This window comes from Petromyzon marinus, chromosome 75 (assembly GCF_048934315.1).
Source record: "Petromyzon marinus isolate PM22_M1 ecotype Great Lakes invasive population chromosome 75, UKy_Petmar_22M1.pri1.0, whole genome shotgun sequence".
Classification (NCBI taxonomy): Eukaryota; Metazoa; Chordata; class Hyperoartia; order Petromyzontiformes; family Petromyzontidae; genus Petromyzon; species Petromyzon marinus.
In genome coordinates this window covers 5,767,160-5,781,294 of record NC_133741.1, presented here as the reverse complement: position 1 = coordinate 5,781,294, position 14,135 = coordinate 5,767,160, and the positions used below count along the sequence as shown (strand labels likewise).

At 60.6% G+C, this 14,135-nt stretch overlaps 1 protein-coding gene across 1 annotated transcript in view; it reads left to right on the top strand.

The window, feature by feature from the left end:
• LOC116936977 (chromodomain-helicase-DNA-binding protein 4-like) overlaps nt 1–14,135 on the top strand; it is a 133,579-nt gene that overhangs the window by 57,057 nt on the left and 62,387 nt on the right. The window contains 2 exon segments of the mRNA XM_076056454.1: nt 11,732–11,905; nt 13,481–13,622. Of these exon segments, the coding sequence (XP_075912569.1) occupies nt 11,732–11,905; nt 13,481–13,622 (316 nt within the window).

Genomic DNA, 14,135 nt, shown 5'->3' with positions numbered 1-14,135 from the left:
TCCCCCGCGTCTCCTCCTCCACCCCACCATCTCCTCTCTCCTCTCCAGGTCTCACTCCACCTCCACATCCTCCTCCTCCTCACCCACCTCCTCCTCCTCCTCCTGCTCCTCACCCTCCTCCTCCACCATCTCCTCCTCACCCCCCCAGCAACCTGGATGGCTTCCTGGAGGAGTTTGCAGACATCTCTAAGGAGGAGCAGATCAAGCGTCTCCCCGTGTCTCCCCGTGTCTCCCCGCGTCTCCCCGTGTCTCCCCGCATCTTCCCGTGTCTCCCTGTGTCTCCCAATGTCTCCCAGTGTCTCCCAGTGTCTCCTAGCGTCTCCCAGTGTCTCCCAGTGTCTCCCAGTGTCTCCCCGTGTCTCCCAGTGTCTCCCCGTCTCTCCCCGTGTCTCCCAGCGTCTCCCCGTGTCTCCCCGAGTCACCTAGCTTCTCCCCCGTGTCTCCCCCTCCACCCCACCATCTCTTCTCTCCTCACCCTCCTCCTCCTCCACCTCCTCCTGCTCCTCCTCCTCCTCCTCCTCACCCTCCTCCTCACCCTCCTCCTCCTCCTCCTCCTCCTCACCCCCCCAGCAACCTGGATGGCTTCCTGGAGGAGTTTGCAGACATCTCTAAGGAGGAGCAGATCAAGCATCTCCACGTGTCTCCCCGTGTCTCCTAGCGTCTCCTAGCGTCTCCCAGTGTCTCCCAGTGTCTCCCAGTGTCTCCCAGTGTCTCCCAGTGTCTCCTAGCGTCTCCCGTATCTCCCCATGTCTCCTAGCATCTCCCGTATCTCCCCGTGTCTCCCATTGTCTCCCAGTGTCTCCCAGTGTCTCCCAGTGTCTCCTAGCATCTCCCGTATCTCCCCGTGTCTCCTAGTGTCTCCCAGGGTCTCCTAGCGTCTCTCCCCCGCGTCTCCCCCTCCACCCCACCATCTCCTCTCTCCTCTCCACGTCTCCCTCCTCCTCCTCCTCCTCACCCTCCTCCTCCTCCACCTCCTCCTCACTCCCCCAGCAACCTGGATGGCTTCCTGGAGGAGTTTGCAGACATCTCTAAGGAGGAGCAGATCAAGCGTCTCCCCGTGTCTCCCCGTGTCTCCCCGCGTCTCCCCGTGTCTCCCCGCATCTCCCCGTGTCTCCCTGTGTCTCCCAATGTCTCCCCGTGTCTCCTAGCGTCTCCCAGTGTCTCCCAGTGTCTCCTAGTGCCTCCTAGTGTCTCCCCGTGTCTCCCAGTGTCTCCCCGTGTCTCCCCGTGTCTCCCCGTCTCTCCCCGTGTCTCCCCGTGTCTCCCCGTGTCTCCCCGAGTCACCTAGCTTCTCCCCCGTGTCTCCCCCTCCACCCCACCATCTCTTCTCTCCTCACCCTCCTCCTCCACCTCCTCCTCCTCCACCACCACCACCACCTCCTCCTCCTCCTCCTCCTCCACCTCACCCTCCTCCTCCATCTCCACCTCCTCCTCACCCCCCCCAGCAACCTGGATGGCTTCCTGGAGGAGTTTGCAGACATCTCTAAGGAGGAGCAGATCAAGCGTCTCCCCGTGTCTCCCAGTGTCTCCCCGTGTCTCCTAGTGTCTCCTAGTGTCTCCTAGTGTCTCCCCGCATCTCCCAGTGTCTCCCCGTGTCTCCTAGCGTCTCCCAGTGTCTCCTAGCGTCTCTCAGCGTCTCCCCGTGTCTCCTAGCGTCTCCTAGTGTCTCCCCCTCCACACCACCATCTCCTCTCTCCTCTCCACGTCTCACTCCACCTCCTCCTACCACCTCCTCCTCCACCTCCTCCTGCTCCTCCTCCTCCTCCTCCTCACCCTCCTCCTCACCCTCCTCCTCCTCCTCCTCCTCCTCACCCCCCCAGCAACCTGGATGGCTTCCTGGAGGAGTTTGCAGACATCTCTAAGGAGGAGCAGATCAAGCATCTCCACGTGTCTCCCCGTGTCTCCTAGCGTCTCCTAGTGTCTCCCAGTGTCTCCCAGTGTCTCCCAGTGTCTCCCAGTGTCTCCTAGCGTCTCCCGTATCTCCCCATGTCTCCTAGCATCTCCCGTATCTCCCCGTGTCTCCCATTGTCTCCCAGTGTCTCCCAGTGTCTCCCAGTGTCTCCTAGCATCTCCCGTATCTCCCCGTGTCTCCTAGTGTCTCCCAGGGTCTCCTAGCGTCTCTCCCCCGCGTCTCCCCCTCCACCCCACCATCTCCTCTCTCCTCTCCACGTCTCCCTCCTCCTCCTCCTCCTCACCCTCCTCCTCCTCCACCTCCTCCTCACTCCCCCAGCAACCTGGATGGCTTCCTGGAGGAGTTTGCAGACATCTCTAAGGAGGAGCAGATCAAGCGTCTCCCCGTGTCTCCCCGTGTCTCCCCGCGTCTCCCCGTGTCTCCCCGCATCTCCCCGTGTCTCCCTGTGTCTCCCAATGTCTCCCCGTGTCTCCTAGCGTCTCCCAGTGTCTCCCAGTGTCTCCTAGTGCCTCCTAGTGTCTCCCCGTGTCTCCCAGTGTCTCCCCGTGTCTCCCCGTGTCTCCCCGTCTCTCCCCGTGTCTCCCCGTGTCTCCCCGTGTCTCCCCGAGTCACCTAGCTTCTCCCCCGTGTCTCCCCCTCCACCCCACCATCTCTTCTCTCCTCACCCTCCTCCTCCACCTCCTCCTCCTCCACCACCACCACCACCTCCTCCTCCTCCTCCTCCTCCTCCACCTCACCCTCCTCCTCCATCTCCACCTCCTCCTCACCCCCCCCAGCAACCTGGATGGCTTCCTGGAGGAGTTTGCAGACATCTCTAAGGAGGAGCAGATCAAGCGTCTCCCCGTGTCTCCCAGTGTCTCCCCGTGTCTCCTAGTGTCTCCCAGTGTCTCCTAGTGTCTCCCCGCATCTCCCAGTGTCTCCCCGTGTCTCCTAGCGTCTCCCAGTGTCTCCTAGCGTCTCTCAGCGTCTCCCCGTGTCTCCTAGCGTCTCCTAGTGTCTCCCCCTCCACACCACCATCTCCTCTCTCCTCTCCACGTCTCACTCCACCTCCTCCTACCACCTCCTCCTCCACCTCCTCCTCCTCCTCACCCTCCTCCTCCACCTCCTCCTACCTCCTCCTCCACCTCCTCCTCCACCTCCTCCACCTCCTCCACCTCCTCCCTCCTCCTCCTCCACCTCCTCCTCCACCTCCTCCCTCCTCCACCTCCTCCTCCACCTCCTCCCTCCTCCTCACCCTCCTCCACCTCCTCCTCCTCCTCAACCCCCCAGCAACCTGGATGGCTTCCTGGAGGAGTTTGCAGACATCTCTAAGGAGGAGCAGATCAAGCGTCTCCCTGTGTCTCCCCGTGTCTCCCCGTGTCTCCTAGCGTCTCCTAGTGTCTCCCAGTGTCTCCTAGTGTCTCCCAGTGTCTCCCCGTGTCTCCCCGTGTCTCCCAGTGTCTCACCCACGTGTCTCCCCGTGTCTCCCAGTATCTCACCCACGTGTCTCCCCGTGTCTCCCAGTGTCTCCCAGTGTCTCTCAGCGTCTCCCAGTGTCTCCTAGTGTCTCCCCGTGTCTCTCCGTGTCTCCCCGTGTCTCCTAGCGTCTCTCAGCGTCTCCCAGTGTCTCCTAGTGTCTCCCAGTGTCTCCCCGTGTCTCCCAGTGTCTCCCAGTGTCTCACCCACGTGTCTCCCTGTGTCTCCTAGCGTCTCCCCGTGTCTCTCCGCGTCTCTCCCCCGCGTCTCCCCCTCCACCCCACCATCTCCTCTCTCCTCTCCACGTCTCACTCCACCTCCTCCTCCCTCCTCGCTCCTCACCCTCCACCTCCTCCACCTCCTCCTCCTCCTCCTCACCCTCCTCCTCACCCCCCCAGCAACCTGGATGGCTTCCTGGAGGAGTTTGCAGACATCTCTAAGGAGGAGCAGATCAAGCGTCTCCCAGTGTCTCCCCGTGTCTCCCCGTGTCTCCCCGTGTCTCCCCGTGTCTCCTAGTGTCTCCTAGTGTCTCCCAGTGTCTCCCCGTGTCTCCTAGCGTCTCCTAGTGTCTCCTAGTGTCTCCCAGTGTCTCCCCGTGTCTCCTAGTGTCTCCTAGTGTCTCCCCGTGTCTCCCCGTGTCTCCTAGCGTCTCCTAGTGTCTCCTAGTGTCTCCCCGTGTCTCCCCGTGTCTCCTAGCGTCTCCTAGTGTCTCCTAGTGTCTCCCCGTGTCTCCTAGCGTCTCTCCCCCGCGTCTCCTCCTCCACCCCACCATCTCCTCTCTCCTCTCCAGGTCTCACTCCACCTCCACATCCTCCTCCTCCTCACCCACCTCCTCCTCCTCCTCCTGCTCCTCACCCTCCTCCTCCACCATCTCCTCCTCACCCCCCCAGCAACCTGGATGGCTTCCTGGAGGAGTTTGCAGACATCTCTAAGGAGGAGCAGATCAAGCGTCTCCCCGTGTCTCCCCGTGTCTCCCCGCGTCTCCCCGTGTCTCCCCGCATCTTCCCGTGTCTCCCTGTGTCTCCCAATGTCTCCCAGTGTCTCCCAGTGTCTCCTAGCGTCTCCCAGTGTCTCCCAGTGTCTCCCAGTGTCTCCCCGTGTCTCCCAGTGTCTCCCCGTCTCTCCCCGTGTCTCCCAGCGTCTCCCCGTGTCTCCCCGAGTCACCTAGCTTCTCCCCCGTGTCTCCCCCTCCACCCCACCATCTCTTCTCTCCTCACCCTCCTCCTCCTCCACCTCCTCCTGCTCCTCCTCCTCCTCCTCCTCACCCTCCTCCTCACCCTCCTCCTCCTCCTCCTCCTCCTCACCCCCCCAGCAACCTGGATGGCTTCCTGGAGGAGTTTGCAGACATCTCTAAGGAGGAGCAGATCAAGCATCTCCACGTGTCTCCCCGTGTCTCCTAGCGTCTCCTAGCGTCTCCCAGTGTCTCCCAGTGTCTCCCAGTGTCTCCCAGTGTCTCCCAGTGTCTCCTAGCGTCTCCCGTATCTCCCCATGTCTCCTAGCATCTCCCGTATCTCCCCGTGTCTCCCATTGTCTCCCAGTGTCTCCCAGTGTCTCCCAGTGTCTCCTAGCATCTCCCGTATCTCCCCGTGTCTCCTAGTGTCTCCCAGGGTCTCCTAGCGTCTCTCCCCCGCGTCTCCCCCTCCACCCCACCATCTCCTCTCTCCTCTCCACGTCTCCCTCCTCCTCCTCCTCCTCACCCTCCTCCTCCTCCACCTCCTCCTCACTCCCCCAGCAACCTGGATGGCTTCCTGGAGGAGTTTGCAGACATCTCTAAGGAGGAGCAGATCAAGCGTCTCCCCGTGTCTCCCCGTGTCTCCCCGCGTCTCCCCGTGTCTCCCCGCATCTCCCCGTGTCTCCCTGTGTCTCCCAATGTCTCCCCGTGTCTCCTAGCGTCTCCCAGTGTCTCCCAGTGTCTCCTAGTGCCTCCTAGTGTCTCCCCGTGTCTCCCAGTGTCTCCCCGTGTCTCCCCGTGTCTCCCCGTCTCTCCCCGTGTCTCCCCGTGTCTCCCCGTGTCTCCCCGAGTCACCTAGCTTCTCCCCCGTGTCTCCCCCTCCACCCCACCATCTCTTCTCTCCTCACCCTCCTCCTCCACCTCCTCCTCCTCCACCACCACCACCACCTCCTCCTCCTCCTCCTCCTCCACCTCACCCTCCTCCTCCATCTCCACCTCCTCCTCACCCCCCCCAGCAACCTGGATGGCTTCCTGGAGGAGTTTGCAGACATCTCTAAGGAGGAGCAGATCAAGCGTCTCCCCGTGTCTCCCAGTGTCTCCCCGTGTCTCCTAGTGTCTCCCAGTGTCTCCTAGTGTCTCCCCGCATCTCTCAGTGTCTCCCCGTGTCTCCTAGCGTCTCCCAGTGTCTCCTAGCGTCTCTCAGCGTCTCCCCGTGTCTCCTAGCGTCTCCTAGTGTCTCCCCCTCCACACCACCATCTCCTCTCTCCTCTCCACGTCTCACTCCACCTCCTCCTACCACCTCCTCCTCCACCTCCTCCTCCTCCTCACCCTCCTCCTCCACCTCCTCCTACCTCCTCCTCCACCTCCTCCTCCACCTCCTCCACCTCCTCCACCTCCTCCCTCCTCCTCCTCCACCTCCTCCTCCACCTCCTCCCTCCTCCACCTCCTCCTCCACCTCCTCCCTCCTCCTCACCCTCCTCCACCTCCTCCTCCTCCTCAACCCCCCAGCAACCTGGATGGCTTCCTGGAGGAGTTTGCAGACATCTCTAAGGAGGAGCAGATCAAGCGTCTCCACGTGTCTCCCCGTGTCTCCTAGCGTCTCCCAGTGTCTCCCAGTGTCTCCCAGTGTCTCCCAGTGTCTCCCAGTGTCTCCCCGTGTCTCCCCGTGTCTCCCCGTGTCTCCCAGTGTCTCACCCACGTGTCTCCCCGTGTCTCCCAGTATCTCACCCACGTGTCTCCCCGTGTCTCCCAGTGTCTCCCAGTGTCTCTCAGCGTCTCCCAGTGTCTCCTAGTGTCTCCCCGTGTCTCTCCGTGTCTCCCCGTGTCTCCTAGCGTCTCTCAGCGTCTCCCAGTGTCTCCTAGTGTCTCCCAGTGTCTCCCCGTGTCTCCCAGTGTCTCCCAGTGTCTCACCCACGTGTCTCCCTGTGTCTCCTAGCGTCTCCCCGTGTCTCTCCGCGTCTCTCCCCGCGTCTCCCCCTCCACCCCACCATCTCCTCTCTCCTCTCCACGTCTCACTCCACCTCCTCCTCCCTCCTCGCTCCTCACCCTCCACCTCCTCCACCTCCTCCTCCTCCTCCTCACCCTCCTCCTCACCCCCCCAGCAACCTGGATGGCTTCCTGGAGGAGTTTGCAGACATCTCTAAGGAGGAGCAGATCAAGCGTCTCCCAGTGTCTCCCCGTGTCTCCCCGTGTCTCCCCGTGTCTCCCCGTGTCTCCTAGTGTCTCCTAGTGTCTCCCAGTGTCTCCCCGTGTCTCCTAGCGTCTCCTAGTGTCTCCTAGTGTCTCCCAGTGTCTCCCCGTGTCTCCTAGTGTCTCCTAGTGTCTCCCCGTGTCTCCCCGTGTCTCCTAGCGTCTCCTAGTGTCTCCTAGTGTCTCCCCGTGTCTCCCCGTGTCTCCTAGCGTCTCCTAGTGTCTCCTAGTGTCTCCCCGTGTCTCCTAGCGTCTCTCCCCCGCGTCTCCTCCTCCACCCCACCATCTCCTCTCTCCTCTCCAGGTCTCACTCCACCTCCACCTCCTCCTCCTCCTCACCCACCTCCTCCTCCTCCTCCTGCTCCTCACCCTCCTCCTCCACCATCTCCTCCTCACCCCCCCAGCAACCTGGATGGCTTCCTGGAGGAGTTTGCAGACATCTCTAAGGAGGAGCAGATCAAGCGTCTCCCCGTGTCTCCCCGTGTCTCCCCGCGTCTCCCCGTGTCTCCCCGCATCTTCCCGTGTCTCCCTGTGTCTCCCAATGTCTCCCAGTGTCTCCCAGTGTCTCCTAGCGTCTCCCAGTGTCTCCCAGTGTCTCCCAGTGTCTCCCCGTGTCTCCCAGTGTCTCCCCGTCTCTCCCCGTGTCTCCCAGCGTCTCCCCGTGTCTCCCCGAGTCACCTAGCTTCTCCCCCGTGTCTCCCCCTCCACCCCACCATCTCTTCTCTCCTCACCCTCCTCCTCCTCCACCTCCTCCTGCTCCTCCTCCTCCTCCTCCTCACCCTCCTCCTCACCCTCCTCCTCCTCCTCCTCCTCCTCCTCCTCACCCCCCCAGCAACCTGGATGGCTTCCTGGAGGAGTTTGCAGACATCTCTAAGGAGGAGCAGATCAAGCATCTCCACGTGTCTCCCCGTGTCTCCTAGCGTCTCCTAGCGTCTCCCAGTGTCTCCCAGTGTCTCCCAGTGTCTCCCAGTGTCTCCCAGTGTCTCCTAGCGTCTCCCGTATCTCCCCATGTCTCCTAGCATCTCCCGTATCTCCCCGTGTCTCCCATTGTCTCCCAGTGTCTCCCAGTGTCTCCCAGTGTCTCCTAGCATCTCCCGTATCTCCCCGTGTCTCCTAGTGTCTCCCAGGGTCTCCTAGCGTCTCTCCCCCGCGTCTCCCCCTCCACCCCACCATCTCCTCTCTCCTCTCCACGTCTCCCTCCTCCTCCTCCTCCTCACCCTCCTCCTCCTCCACCTCCTCCTCACTCCCCCAGCAACCTGGATGGCTTCCTGGAGGAGTTTGCAGACATCTCTAAGGAGGAGCAGATCAAGCGTCTCCCCGTGTCTCCCCGTGTCTCCCCGCGTCTCCCCGTGTCTCCCCGCATCTCCCCGTGTCTCCCTGTGTCTCCCAATGTCTCCCCGTGTCTCCTAGCGTCTCCCAGTGTCTCCCAGTGTCTCCTAGTGCCTCCTAGTGTCTCCCCGTGTCTCCCAGTGTCTCCCCGTGTCTCCCCGTGTCTCCCCGTCTCTCCCCGTGTCTCCCCGTGTCTCCCCGTGTCTCCCCGAGTCACCTAGCTTCTCCCCCGTGTCTCCCCCTCCACCCCACCATCTCTTCTCTCCTCACCCTCCTCCTCCACCTCCTCCTCCTCCACCACCACCACCACCTCCTCCTCCTCCTCCTCCTCCTCCTCCACCTCACCCTCCTCCTCCATCTCCACCTCCTCCTCACCCCCCCCAGCAACCTGGATGGCTTCCTGGAGGAGTTTGCAGACATCTCTAAGGAGGAGCAGATCAAGCGTCTCCCCGTGTCTCCCAGTGTCTCCCCGTGTCTCCTAGTGTCTCCCAGTGTCTCCTAGTGTCTCCCCGCATCTCCCAGTGTCTCCCCGTGTCTCCTAGCGTCTCCCAGTGTCTCCTAGCGTCTCTCAGCGTCTCCCCGTGTCTCCTAGCGTCTCCTAGTGTCTCCCCCTCCACACCACCATCTCCTCTCTCCTCTCCACGTCTCACTCCACCTCCTCCTACCACCTCCTCCTCCACCTCCTCCTCCTCCTCACCCTCCTCCTCCACCTCCTCCTACCTCCTCCTCCACCTCCTCCTCCACCTCCTCCACCTCCTCCACCTCCTCCCTCCTCCTCCTCCACCTCCTCCTCCACCTCCTCCCTCCTCCACCTCCTCCTCCACCTCCTCCCTCCTCCTCACCCTCCTCCACCTCCTCCTCCTCCTCAACCCCCCAGCAACCTGGATGGCTTCCTGGAGGAGTTTGCAGACATCTCTAAGGAGGAGCAGATCAAGCGTCTCCCTGTGTCTCCCCGTGTCTCCCCGTGTCTCCTAGCGTCTCCTAGTGTCTCCCAGTGTCTCCTAGTGTCTCCCAGTGTCTCCCCGTGTCTCCCAGTGTCTCCCAGTGTCTCACCCACGTGTCTCCCTGTGTCTCCTAGCGTCTCCCCGTGTCTCTCCGCGTCTCTCCCCCGCGTCTCCCCCTCCACCCCACCATCTCCTCTCTCCTCTCCACGTCTCACTCCACCTCCTCCTCCCTCCTCGCTCCTCACCCTCCACCTCCTCCACCTCCTCCTCCTCCTCCTCACCCTCCTCCTCACCCCCCCAGCAACCTGGATGGCTTCCTGGAGGAGTTTGCAGACATCTCTAAGGAGGAGCAGATCAAGCGTCTCCCAGTGTCTCCCCGTGTCTCCCCGTGTCTCCCCGTGTCTCCCCGTGTCTCCTAGTGTCTCCTAGTGTCTCCCAGTGTCTCCCCGTGTCTCCTAGCGTCTCCTAGTGTCTCCTAGTGTCTCCCAGTGTCTCCCCGTGTCTCCTAGTGTCTCCTAGTGTCTCCCCGTGTCTCCCCGTGTCTCCTAGCGTCTCCTAGTGTCTCCTAGTGTCTCCCCGTGTCTCCCCGTGTCTCCTAGCGTCTCCTAGTGTCTCCTAGTGTCTCCCCGTGTCTCCTAGCGTCTCTCCCCCGCGTCTCCTCCTCCACCCCACCATCTCCTCTCTCCTCTCCAGGTCTCACTCCACCTCCACCTCCTCCTCCTCCTCACCCACCTCCTCCTCCTCCTCCTGCTCCTCACCCTCCTCCTCCACCATCTCCTCCTCACCCCCCCAGCAACCTGGATGGCTTCCTGGAGGAGTTTGCAGACATCTCTAAGGAGGAGCAGATCAAGCGTCTCCACGTGTCTCCCCGTGTCTCCCCGTGTCTCCCCGTGTCTGCTCGCGTCTCCCAGTGTCTCCCAGTGTCGCCCAGTGTCTCCCCGTGTCTCCTCGCGTCTCCTAGTGTCTCCCAGTGTCTCCCCGTGTCTCCTAGTGTCTCCCAGTGTCTCTTAGCGTCTCTCAACGTCTCCCCGTGTCTCCTAGTGTCTCCTAGTGTCTCCCCCTCCACCCCACCATCTCCTCTCTCCTCTCCACGTCTCACTCCTCCTCCTCCTCCCTCCTCGCTCCTCACCCTCCACCTCCTCCACCTCCTCCACCTCCTCCACCTCCTCCACCTCCTCCTCATCCTCCTCCTCCACCTCCTCCTCACCCCCCCAGCAACCTGGATGGCTTCCTGGAGGAGTTTGCAGACATCTCTAAGGAGGAGCAGATCAAGCGTCTCCCCGTGTCTCCCCGTGTCTCCCCGTGTCTCCCAGTGTCTCCTAGCATCTCCCAGTGTCTCCCAGTGTCTCCCAGTGTCTCCCAGTGTCTCCTAGCGTCTCCCGTATCTCCCCGTGTCTCCTAGTGTCTCCCAGGGTCTCCTAGCATCTCCCGTATCTCCCCATGTCTCCTAGCGTCTCCCTGTGTCTCCCCGCGTCTCTCCCTCGTGTCTCCCCCTCCACCCCACCATCTCCTCTCTCCTCTCCACGTCTCCCTCCTCATCCTCCTCCTCCTCCTCACCCTCCTCCTCCTCCACCTCCTCCTCACCCCCCCAGCAACCTGGATGGCTTCCTGGAGGAGTTTGCAGACATCTCTAAGGAGGAGCAGATCAAGCGTCTCCACGTGTCTCCCCGTGTCTCCTAGCGTCTCCCAGTGTCTCCCAGTGTCTCCCAGTGTCTCCCAGTGTCTCCTAGCATCTCCCGTATCTCCCCGTGTCTCCCAGTGTCTCCCAGTGTCTCCCAGTGTCTCCTAGCATCTCCCGTATCTCCCCGTGTCTCCTAGTGTCTCCCAGGGTCTCCTAGCGTCTCTCCCCCGCGTCTCCCCCTCCACCCCACCATCTCCTCTCTCCTCTCCACGTCTCACTCCACCTCACCCTCCTCCTCCTCCTCCTACCTCCTCACCTTCCTCCACCATCTCCTCCTCCTCAACCCCCCAGCAACCTGGATGGCTTCCTGGAGGAGTTTGCAGACATCTCTAAGGAGGAGCAGATCAAGCGTCTCCCCGTGTCTCCCCGTGTCTCCCCGTGTCTCCTAGCGTCTCCTAGTGTCTCCCAGTGTCTCCCAGTGTCTCCCAGTGTCTCCCCGCGTGTCTCCCCGTGTCTCCCCGTGTCTCCTAGCGTCTCCCAGTGTCTCCCAGTGTCTCCTAGTGTCTCCCCGTGTCTCCTAGCGTCTCCCAGTGTCTCCCAGCGTCTCCCCGTGTCTCCCCGTGTCTCCTAGCGTCTCCCCGTGTCTCCCCGTGTCTCCCCGTGTCTCCTAGCGTCTCCCAGTGTCTCCCAGTGTCTCCCAGTGTCTCCCAGTGTCTCCTAGCGTCTCCCGTATCTCCCCATGTCTCCTAGCGTCTCCCTGTGTCTCCCCGCGTCTCTCCCTCGTGTCTCCCCCTCCACCCCACCATCTCCTCTCTCCTCTCCACGTCTCCCTCCTCATCCTCCTCCTCCTCCTCACCCTCCTCCTCCTCCACCTCCTCCTCACTCCCCCAGCAACCTGGATGGCTTCCTAGAGGAGTTTGCAGACATCTCTAAGGAGGAGCAGATCAAGCGTCTCCCAGTGTCTCCCCGCGTCTCCTAGCGTCTCTCCCCCGTGTCTCCCCCTCCACCCCACCATCTCCTCTCTCCTCTCCACGTCTCACTCCACCTCACCCTCCTCCTCCTCCTCCTCACCCTCCTCCACCATCTCCTCCTCCTCCTCAACCCCCCAGCAACCTGGATGGCTTCCTGGAGGAGTTTGCAGACATCTCTAAGGAGGAGCAGATCAAGCGTCTCCATGACCTGCTTGGCCCGCACATGCTCAGGCGCCTCAAGGCGGACGTCTTCAAGAACATGCCGTCCAAGACGGAGCTCATCGTCCGCGTGGAGCTCAGTTCCATGCAGAAGTGAGGGAATGTGTGGGAGATTCAAGGTCACGTTGGGGTCACGTAGGGGTCACGTAGGGGTCACGTAGGGGTCACGCTTGGGGTCACAACACGCCGTCCAAGACGGAGCTCATCGTCCGCGTGGAGCTCAGCTCTATGCAGAAGTGAGGGAATGTGTGGGAGATTCAAGGTCACGCTGGGGGTCACGTAGGGGTCACGTAGGGGTCACGTAGGGGTCACGCTTGGGGTCACAACACGCCGTCCAAGACGGAGCTCATCGTCCGCGTGGAGCTCAGCTCTATGCAGAAGTGAGGGAATGTGTGGGAGATTCAAGGTCACGCTGGGGGTCACGTTGGGGGTCACGTAGGGGTCACGTAGGGGTCACGCTTGGGGTCACAACACGCCGTCCAAGACGGAGCTCATCGTGGGCGTGGAGCTCAGCTCCATGCAGAAGTGAGGGGGGAGGGGAGATTCAAGGTCACTTAGGGGTCATGTTGGGGTCATGTAGGGGTCATGTAGGGATCATGCTGGGGTCACGCTGGGGTCACGTAGGGGTCACGCTGGGGTCACGCTGGGGTCACGAGGCTGTGCCATCTAAAAGGCATCACCTCGTGGTCATGATGATGGTGATGATGTTGAAGCTGATGGTGATGGTGATGATGTTGAAGCTGATGGTGATGGTGATGATGTTGAAGCTGATGGTGATGGTGATGATGTTGAAGCTGATGGTGATGGTGATGATGTTGAAGCTGATGGTGATGATGATGATGGTAGTGATGATGATGGTGGTGATGATGGTGGTGGTGATGGTGGTGGTGATGGTGATGATGGTGGTGGTGATGATGGTGGTGATGATGGTGGTGATGGTGATGATGGTGATGATGTTGAAGCTGATGGTGATGATGATGATGATGGTAGTGATGATGATGATGATGGTGGTGATGATGATGATGATGGAAGTGATGGTGATGATGATGATGATGGTAGTGATGATGATGGTAGTAATGATGATTATGATGGTAGTAATGATGATGATGGTGAACCTGATGATGATAATGTTGAAGCTGATGACGATGATTATGGCGGCGGCGGCGGCGATGGTGGTGGTGGTGATGATGATGGTGGTGATGGTGATGGTGGTGATGGTGATGATGGTGGTGATGGTGATGATGATGGTGGTAGTGATGATGATGGTGGTGGTGGTGATGATGATGGTAGTGATGATGATGTTGGTGATGATGATGGTGGTGGTGATGGTGATGATGATGATGGTGGTGGTGGTGATGATGGTAACGATGGTAATGGTGATGATGATGATGGTGGTGGTGATGGTGGTGATGGTGGTGATGGTGATGGTGGTGATGATGATGGTGGTAGTGATGATAATGATGATGGTGGTGATGATGATGGTGGTAGTGATGATAATGATGATGGTGGTGATGATGATGATGGTGATGATGGTAATGATGATGATGATGGTGGTGATGGTGATGATGGTGATGATGATGGTAATGATGATGATGATGGTGATGATGGTGATGGTAACGATGATGATGATGATGATGGTGATGTTGTCCTATCGATGTCCCGATGCAGGAAGTACTATAAGTACATCCTGACGCGCAACTTCGAAGCGCTGAACACGAAGGGTGGAGGGAACCAGGTGTCACTGCTGAACATCATGATGGACTTGAAGAAGTGTTGTAACCACCCTTACCTGTTCCCCATCGTCGCCATGGTGAGCGAGACACAGAGAGAGACGGGGAGACACAGGGAGACACGGGGAGAGAGAGACACGGGGAGAGAGCGACACTGGGAGAGAGACAGGGGGAGAGAGAGACACTGAGAGAGAGACACGGGGAGAGAGAGACACAGAGAGAGACACAGAGAGAGACACTGAGAGAGAGACACAGAGAGAGACACTGAGAGAGAGTCACGTGGTGTCCCTGCTGAACATCATGATGGATCTGAAGAAGTGTTGTAACCACCCTTACCTGTTCCCCATCGTTGCCATGGTGAGCCAGACACGGGGAGAGAGACACGGGGAGACACGGGGAGACACGGGGAGACATAGAGAGAGACACTAGGAGGGAGACACGGGGAGAGAGACACTGAGAGAGAATCACGTGGTGTCATTGCTGAACATCATGATGGATCTGAAGAAGTGTTGTAACCACCCTTACCTGTTCCCCATCGTCGCCATGGTGAGCGAGACACAGGGAGACACAGGGAGACACGGGGAGACACGGGG